The sequence below is a fragment of the Rhinoderma darwinii genome, chromosome 6, assembly GCF_050947455.1.
Source record: "Rhinoderma darwinii isolate aRhiDar2 chromosome 6, aRhiDar2.hap1, whole genome shotgun sequence".
NCBI classification, from domain to species: domain Eukaryota; kingdom Metazoa; phylum Chordata; class Amphibia; order Anura; family Rhinodermatidae; genus Rhinoderma; species Rhinoderma darwinii.
Genome location: NC_134692.1, coordinates 63,314,263 through 63,324,527, shown reverse-complemented (window position 1 = coordinate 63,324,527; position 10,265 = coordinate 63,314,263). Strand labels below are relative to the sequence as shown.

Genomic DNA, 10,265 nt, shown 5'->3' with positions numbered 1-10,265 from the left:
GACTAATGGTTTAAAATGGGATGTCATCTGGGAAGGCCGTTCGCTTCCTATACTCCCTACTGCGCATGTTTGCTGATCAAACTACATGCGATCTAGCGCCAACGTACGTCATGATGTCACACATCATTTAGACGTACGCGCATGCGCAATAATGTTACTGAGCATAATGGATGCCATATTGTTTAAGGGCATACCCACTGTAGAATCGTAATGATAGTAAATTAATGCTAACCAATGAGATAAATGAATACTGACTAATGAGATGAATGGATCAGTAGCCATCTTGAGACACCTTACATAAATAATAGTTATCATCATGGTACACCCTTATCGACAAAAAGGATCTATGTCAGGTTGCAATAAGACATAGACAAATACATATTTCTATAATACTTTTTAAGAAGAAAGAAAGAGTCCCTGAGGCTGTGTGCCTTACGCAATTTGTGTTGTACTACAGATACATTTTCATTGTTTACGTCTAGTGGATACATTTCTGTCCATGATCATGTGATAGACACACAGGTACTGGGATCGTTAGAAGACACAGCTCTGATACACATACTCTAACTGTAACGATGCCAGAACCTGTTTGTCCATTACATGACCATTGACAGTTTTATCCACTGGAAGTAAACAATGAATGTTCCTACTGAATAACAACAAGCAGAGATCTTGAAAACCATGAGGAATAAATACAAAAAGTATACTGGAAAATTGTATGACTTTTAATGACACAAAACATAACATTAAATGTCTGAAACTGGACAACCCCTCTAGAATACATTGCAAACTATACTGAATATCAATCTATTCAGCTCTCCTTCATTTTCAACTTGATTGGGTTTCCTGTAAAGAGCAACTCCACCTACATGACATTGAAATCCTGACATTTGGAACTCCAAAGCTGATTAACCCCCTGAGCCAGCTCCATACTACGTGGATGTTGGCTATATGATAGAGCCAACATTTCACTGTAACAATCAGGATAGCGCTAATTTAACCCCTTAGATGCCACGATCAATAGCGACCTTGTCATCTAAGCCGTAAGAAAGAGGGGGGCAGCCCCCTCCGACAGCCCATCAACTTCCCGTGACACGATTGAGGGATGCAATGGTTGTCATGGCAGCCTGGTGACCTAATGTAGGCCCCCAGGTCTGCAATCTTTGAACTCCTATTAAGCCCTGAGCCAGAAAATAATGAGAGCAGTTGGCAATTCCTATTTACCACTCCATTTGGCTCATTATAGAGAAAAGACTTTATTCAGCAGATTAAGAGAATGATCTTGTTAATATATTAGATTAAAAGATGATTCAAAATCGAACATGTAAAGTAAATGTCCTAAGAAGATAAGACTATTACCCCTCTGCCGGTCATGTTACCCCAGTGTTATTACTCTAAGGGCTCATTCAGATGAACGTGTGTCAAATCGGCCGTAAACAATGGCCGTTTATATGGCCGATTTGAACCCGTGCGGGACCCGTTTTCCTGAATCCCTCATAGACTTGAGTCTATTAAGGAATACATGAAAACTGAAAAAATAGGACATGTCCTATTTTTTTGCGGCCCATTCCCACTGTCCATTAAATCAACGGCCATGTGAATAGCCCCATTGAAATACATGCAGCCATGTGACCGCCATTAAAAAAATAGCCGTCACACGGACGATTTCAACGTTCGTCTGAATTAGCACTAAAGATATCAGATATAAGGTTGCTTACATGTCCAGTTCTCTAATCGCCAAAAATTATAACAGCGATGATCTTTGTTCTGTGTGTAAAAAGCATTTTACCTTACTGAGGTAGCACAATTTTGTTTCTTTTTTTTGTACTGTGATTATTCACTTAGTGAAAGAATTGGTATGACATTAGAAAAAAAAAGGTCCTTTTTTTCCCTTCTTTTTTTTTGTTTGTTTTAGAAACGTGAATCGGGCTGAGCTGCAATACTGGGCACAGCCTAATGACAACAGAGGTTCTTTTTCTGGGGGAAAAAACAAACTAACATTTTATTCTAATTTGATGTAATCCCTTTGTTGTAACTCAGTAGATTTACCTGCAGTCTTATGGATAGCCACTGAAAACACATTATGATATCATGGTTTTTTAAATTTGGTATTCTTTATTATATAAAATGACATATCATTTGCATTATATTCACATAATACAACATTTAACTTTTAAATAACCCTACCACCCCTATAAGGTAGAGAAAAAAAAATATTTTAGATATCTGAATTTATATGTCCACTGTGACTGTGGTTCTACTTAATAATAAAAAAAAATATTGAAACAGAAAATCTGTGAAAGATGTAATATAGTTATTAATTTGGAGAATTACATATTGATACCCATTTTCCAGTTTCTTTAATAATTATTATATGTTTGTCTTTTTTTTTAAATTAACATTGCAAAATAACAACCTAATAACTGTAGGTTTAGAATGAGTATATTCACTCATTTGTCAACATTGTTTTCCCACTCTGCTGCACTTAACAGGCATGTGAGTCAGTAGCTGTGCCAGGAATCTGCGGACAAAGGCTTTGCCCACTACTGGAAAAAATAGTGAATTCTCTGGATAAAAAGATTAGATTCAACTGAAGGGAACTTTTATCCAGGCACAAAAAAACCTCTTTTGTTTAGTTTTTGCTGACCTAGCAATGGACTTGTTTATATAAAAGCTACTACCTCTCTTATCACAGTTTACTGAACCTTTCATAAAGTCAAAATGGGAAAGGTAAGAACTAATATGTGTTAGAAGCTGTTGTCATTTACGCAGTAGTAAGAATTGTAGTATATATATATATATATATATATATATATATATATATATATATATATATATATATATATATATATATATATATATATATATATATATACAACACGTCAGTGTTATAGGGCAATTATAAAGGTAGAACCTGTAAAAATGTGCAAGTATTAGAGCGAAGATAGCCTTCTAAATCTAGATTATAATCAACATATACCCCATATTATTATACTATTGGTATCACATTGAAACTTGTTTACTAGTGAGAGTATTTGAATAGAAAATGTTCTAGGATTGTTTAAATATAGATAAACTTATTGTTATTGTAAATATGTTTGGTAAATCATATTTCTGTACTTTAGGATGATTATTCATATTAAATTGTAGCTTCAGTGATCTACCTAAAATCCTCTTAGGATATGCATCTCAGTGTGTAAATTCAAGTTTCTAATCTAGAATTAAACATGAATGCTCTATGCTGTTTAGTAGTTTGGATAACTGCAGAGATGTGAATTACTGCAGCCCTTTAATTCTCTCTCCCATGCTAAGAGATAGATAGATGATAGATAGATAGATAGATAGATAGATAGATAGATAGATAGATAGATAGATAGATAGATAGATAGATAGATAGATAGATAGATAGATAGATAGATAGATAGATAGATAGATAGATAGATAGATAGATAGATAGATAGATAGATAGATAGATAGATAGATAGATAGATAGATAGATAGATAGATAGATAGATAGATAGATAGATAGATAGATAGATAGATAGATAGATAGATAGATAGATGATAGATAGATGATAGATAGATAGATAGATAGATAGATAGATAGATAGATAGATAGATAGATAGATAGATAGATAGATGATAGATAGATAGATAGATAGATAGATAGATAGATAGATAGATAGATAGATAGATAGATAAAAGGAAAGTTTTTGTAAAGATATTCAATCTAAATTGTACCCAAATGTCCACACGCATACCACCTGATAAATGCACTCAAACTTATAAAAATAAAAGTCAAAAATATATATGGATTATATAACATATATGAAATAAATAGGATTTTTTTTTATCCCACAAGGACTCCTTTATTTATATTTTACATAAAATGGCATATTAAATATAAGAATACAACTATTGTAAAACTAGAGCTAAACAATAGAATTGTGTTATGGAGGTCGTTGTTTTTTGTTTTTTTATAGTAACTGTAATTGTGACAGTAACAGTTGTCTTTATATAGTCAAGCATATAAGTAAAATTTGTATGAACTGCCATAAAACATATAAAAGATATGCACAAAAAACTGTACTAGCACCTATTTTAGGTTGGCATTATGTGCTTTCCACATAGCTGTCTTGGCTCACTTATTTATTTACAAAAGCCATAACATGTATGTGAAAAAAGCCTAAATAATGCTATAATCATTAATATATTTTAAGTATTTATATTGCATTTAGAGTGCAAAGCTAAAACATTCATTAACCCCTTAATGACCGCCCATAGCTGTGTCATGAGCGGGTGTTGGCCTGTCACCGCTGATCTCATTAGTTTAACCTCATAGATGCCGCGGTCAATTGCAACTGGGGCCTCTAAGTGGTTTCAGAGGCAGGGGGCTTTTCTGTCACCCTATAAGCACCCCTGCGATGAGATTGCGGGGTGCCAATGATTTCCATGGCAGCCGGGGGCCTAACAAAGGTCTCCAAGTCTGCCATCAGTATATGCCTATTAGACCCTGCTGGAGGCATACTACACTGCAATTCAGAAGTATTTCAGTGTATTATAAACGCATTCAAATGATCGCATATTGAAGTCCCATAGTGAGACTTAAAAAAAAGTACAAAAATGTTTAAACAAGTTACTAATAAACAAAAAATACTAAAATATTAAAAAAGCTACACATAATTTGTATCATCACATTCGTAACAACTTAAACTATAAAATTATTGTTATTTAACGCCATTAAAATTATAATAAAATATAATATAGAATACCTTTTTTCTATTCATCCTGCCTTCCAAATAATGCAATAAAAACATTTAAAAAAAACTCTTATGCACCCCAAAAATATATTAATAAAAGCTACAGCTACGTCGGCGGAAAAAAAAAGCTATGGTTCTTAGAATATGTCAACATAAAAACAAATACTTGTGTTCTTATTGTGCAAAAGTAGTAAAACATGAAAAAAAACTATAAGAATTTGGTATTGGCGTAATTGTAACAACCCGCAGAAAAAAAGTTATTATGTTATTTATACCAGACAGTAAACGGTGTAACTTTAAGACACAAAAGAAGAATAGAAAAACGTCTGTTTTTTTTCATTATACCCCAAAAAAATGTAATACTGTATAAGTTAATAAATAAACGATATGTACCCCAAAAACGGTGCCGTTAAAAATTACAACTTGTCCCGCAAAAAAACATGCACTCATACAGCTACAGTATGTGTATGGAAAATGTACAAAGTTATAGCTTTTGAAATGCGATTATCAAAAAACGTAAAAAAATTGCTCAGTCATTAAAGGCTGGATTAAATGCCGCTGATATTATTATTATTATTATTATTATTATCATCATAATTGCTATTGTTATTTTTTTCTACAGATCACCTTCTTTGAGGACAAGAATTTCAAGGGCCGCTCCTATGAGTGCAGCAGCGACAATAATGACCTGCACTCTCATGTCAGCCGCTGTAACTCTATCAAAGTTGACAACGGCTCTTGGATGATTTATGAGCAGGCTAACAATAAGGGTCACCAATATTTTCTTAAAAAAGGAGAATACCCCGACTACCAGCACTGGATGGGATTTAATGATACGATCAGTTCTTGCCACATGATTCCTCTGGTCAGTTACTAAACATTTTCCTAATTTCCTAATTTTACGGTTGTTTATCGCCAAACACAAGTAACCAAAACTTTTCTTTCTTTAGAATAGTAAATCCAGCTGTCATTAACAACTATCTCCATTCAGCTATACCTCATATATTGTTTTCTCCATTCTATTTCATAGTATTCAGATTTATACCATTTCCTTTAAACCCTACAGCACACAGGATCTTTTATGATCAAATTGTATGAAAAAGAAGACTTCAGAGGCCAGATGGTGGAATTCACAGAAGATAGTCCACACATCTATAAAGATTTTAACTACCATGAAATCAACTCCTGCAATGTTATTGAAGGCCATTGGATCTTTTATGAGGAACCCAACTACAGAGGACGCCAATACTACCTGAGACCTGGAGAATACAGGAGGTTTAGTGATTGGGGTGCATCAAATGCAAGAATTGGCTCCATTAGAATAGTTCAAGATTTTTATCAGACGTTCAAATAATGTATTTATGTATCTCCCTGTAAAGAACTGATAAAACTTTGCTGCATAACAGTTTTCCTAAATGTTTTTATTATTGTTTGGTCTGTTTCTATGAAATCCCCATTACTTAAATGTAATGCATTCTACTAGGCACATTATATAATTTATTATATCATTATATAATTTATCAAGTGTCTAAAAGAGGAACTGGCCGTGTTGCCTATCATAGTACGGCTTTCATTTTTCCAATGCAGTTTACAAAAATAAATCTGAGCTCTGATTGGTTGCTATGGACAACAAGGCCAGTTCTTTTTCTTTTAGATGCAATTGATAAATCCCCCCTTTATGTCCTAAAGTATGTGGACACCCCGCCTAATTATTTAATACAGGTATTTCAGCCATACCCGTTGCAAACAGGTGCATAAAATTAAGCACATAATAATGCAATTTCCATAGGCAAACATTGGTAGTAGTAGTAGTATGGGTCTTATTGAAGAGATTAGAGCTTTAAACGTGGCACAGTCATAAGAAGCCACCTTTGCCACAAGTCAGTTATTAAAATGGCTGATCTGCTAGATCTGTCCTAATCACCTGTAAGTGATATTATTGGAAAGTGGAAGCGTCTAAAAGTGGCAACAGCTCAGCCACAAACCTGTAGACCATCACGGAGCAGGGCCGCCGAGTGCTGAACACCATGGTGCATAAACATTGCCTATTGTCTATTACATCACTCACTAACTGCCTCCTGAAGTGACAAGAGCACAAGAACTGTACATTAAGAGCTTCATAAAATGGGGGGGGGTTCCCCATATTCGAACAACTGCACACAAGTTGAGGAGAGATGACGGTCTAGGGTAGTTTTTCATGGTTAATAATAATATGTTTTATTAATTTAGCGGCAACATATTCTGCAGCACTTTACAGAGGAAACATGTACAGACAAAATCAGACATTACATAGTGACAAAACTAATTAACAACTTAGACAAGTGGAGTAACTGTCCTGCTTACAATCTATGATGTTTGGGCTTAGGCCTTTATTTATTGTGAAGGGTTATGCTAATTCTATTGCATACAAAGACGTCTCAGATTCTAGTTATTTTTCTCCATCCGGTCCAGACCTCTATGATGACTTCTCCCGGTCACAGACCATTTCTGCAGTTTGCCGCTCACATGTCTTCAGCTTCTCACTTTACCAACATTTCTGCACCTATAAATAAATATAAAGTTATCATTATACCACACACTACGCCCCTAAATATAATAGCGCCATATACTGCACCTCTAATTATAATAGCACCATACACCGTGTCCCACACACACACACTGTGCCCCCTGTAGATAGCGCCTGCCATAGAGCCCCCTGTAGATAGTGCCCCCATATAGCCCACCCCTGTATATAGTGTCCCACAAATAACTCCCCCTATAGTGCTCTACAGATAGCCCACCCTTGTATATAGCCCCCTGTAGATATAGCCCAGCCCTGTATATAGTGCTCCACGTATAGCCCAACCCTGTATATAGCCCCCTGTATATAGTGCTCCACTTATAGCCCAACCCTGTATATAGCCCCCTGTATATAGTGCTCTACAGATAGCCCACCCCTGTATATAGCCCCCCTGTAGATATAGCCCAACCTTGTATATAGCCCCCCTGTAGATATAGCCTACCCCTGTATATAGTGCTCCACAGATAGCCCAACCATGTATGTAGCCCCCCTGTAGATATAGCCCACCCCTGAATATAGTGCTCCACATATAGTCCACCCCTGTATATAGTGTTTCACAGATAGCCCACCCCTGTATATAGCCCTCTTGTCCATATAGTCCACCCCTGTATATAGTGCTCCATTAGATAGTCCACCCCTGTATATAGTGCTCCACAGATGGCCCACCCCTGTATATACTATATACAGGGGTGGGCTATCTGTGGAGCACTATATACAGGGGTGGACTATATGTACAAGGGGGCTATATACAGGGGTGGGCTTTCTGTGGTGCACTATAGGGGGAGCTATTTGTGGGATACTATATACAGGGGTGGGCTATATCTACAGGGGGACTATATACAGGGGTGGGTTATATCTACAAGGGGGCCATATCGACAGGGGGACCATATCTACAGGGGTGGGCTATATACAGGGGTGGGCTATATACAGGGGTGGGCTATATACAGGGGTGGGCTATATACAGGTGTGGGCTATATACAGGGGGGGGCTATATACAGGGGTGGGCTATATACAGGGGGACTATATCTACAGGGGTGGGCTATATCTACAGGGGTGGGCTATATCTACAGGGGTGCACTATATCTACAGGGGGACTATATCTACAGGGGGGCTATATCTACAGGGGGGTTATATCTACAGGGGTGGGCTATATCTACAGGGGTGGGCTATATCTACAGGGGGGCTATATCTACAGGGGGCTATATCTACAGGGGTGGGCTATATCTACAGGGGTGGGCTATATCTACAGTTGTGGGCTATATCTACAGGGGGGCTATATATACAGGGGTGGGCTATATCTACAGGGGTGGGCTATATCTACAGGGGTGGGCTATATCTACAGGGGGCTATATACTATATAGCCCCCCCCTGTAGCTATAGCCCACCCCTGTATATGGTGCTCCATAGATAGCCCACCCCAGTATATAGCCCCCCCTGTAGATAGACACCCCCCTGTAGATAAAGCCCCCCCCCCCGTGTAGACAAAGTCCCCCTTGTAGATAAAGCTCCCCCCATAGATAAAGTCCCCCTTGTAGATAAAGCTCCCCCCCCCCCCCGTAGATAAAGTCCCCCTTGTAGATACAGCCACACACTTTTATTACAAATTTAAAAAAACAAAAAAAACAACTATTCAAACTCACCTTATTCCCGCTCCCACGCCGTCCGGCAGCCATGGAGACCTGCTCTCTTCTGCGCAGGTCTCCAGGGGGTTGAACGCAGCGTCTATGAAAGGCGCTGATTGGCTGGGCAGGATGACTTTGCCTGTCAGTCAGTCAGCGCCTTTCATCGACGGAAGCTTCACTGGTACAAAAGGTACCAGTCGCTTCATTCGTGGAAAGGCGCTGAATGGCCGGGCACGGAACGTGCCCGGTCATTCATTGCTTTTAATTGTACCTGTGTCCTTGCGACACAGGTACAATTATAGTGCAGGAGGAGGTGGCGCTGGCGCCCCCCTGCGCCCGGGGCACATGCCCCGCCTGCCCCCCCCCAGCTACGCCCCTGATCTAAGTACCTAGGACAACTGGTGAACTACTGGCAGTAAAACCATGCTTTGTAGAGTTTCAGGATGACCAGATGTGGCATGTATAAGGTCCTCCATATTTATGATTGTGCTTATGCGTTCAAACCATTGTCATTCAAATGATGACTCAGAGATACCTACAGGTGTGGGATTCACATTTTTAACAACAATGTCTCTAATTTGCCAATAAATATATACGTCCTCAAGGAGAGGGTGTCACGGTGTCGCGCCATGCAAAATGATTATGACTCTATTGATCAAATAAAACAATTACAATATTCAAACTACATTATATTTTATTGTGGACTCTAAATAAATATTTTCATATGTAAAAGAAATATCCTAAAAACTTTCCAAGTTGTGTTTAACTGGATTGCCACACTATGTACATAATTACATAAGCAAACATACCAACTCACACTTGTAATATTCAAAACCATTACATATAGACTTATATGTGCACATTTAGTACCCTAATTGTGCTCAGCCCATCTAGTTAGGCTGTGCATTGTGAGAACGGTGGAGGACAGTATGGCGTGCGTGGCAACTCTTCCAGCTATTTGCCACAGCCCTCGAATACAAACGTTTAATGTACAAATACAGTATCAGATTAAATCTTCATACATAGATGAAATGCTAGAATCAAGCTCAACTCATATATACAGACTCATAACCAAGCTAAGTACATAAGTACAATATCAGAACCAAGCTAGGTACATATATACAGCACCAGAACTAAGCTCAGTACATAAATACAGCACAAAAACCAAGCTCAGTACATGTATACAGCACCAGAACCAAGCTCAGTACATGTATATAGCACCATAACTAACCTCAGTACATGTATACAGTACAAGAACAAAGCTCAGTACTTACATACAACACCATAACCAAACTCAGTACATTACCAGAACCAAGATTAGTA

At 37.8% G+C, this 10,265-nt stretch overlaps 1 protein-coding gene across 1 annotated transcript; it reads left to right on the top strand.

Annotated features, from left to right (window-relative positions):
• Window positions 1-2,721: 2,721 nt before the first annotated feature.
• Window positions 2,722-6,114, top strand: LOC142656593 (gamma-crystallin 2-like). Its single transcript, XM_075831525.1, has 3 exons — window positions 2,722-2,730; window positions 5,383-5,625; window positions 5,827-6,114. Exons 1-3 carry the CDS (start codon window positions 2,722-2,724, stop codon window positions 6,112-6,114), a joined length of 540 nt encoding a protein of 179 aa, XP_075687640.1.
• The last annotated feature ends 4,151 nt before the right edge of the window (window positions 6,115-10,265 follow it).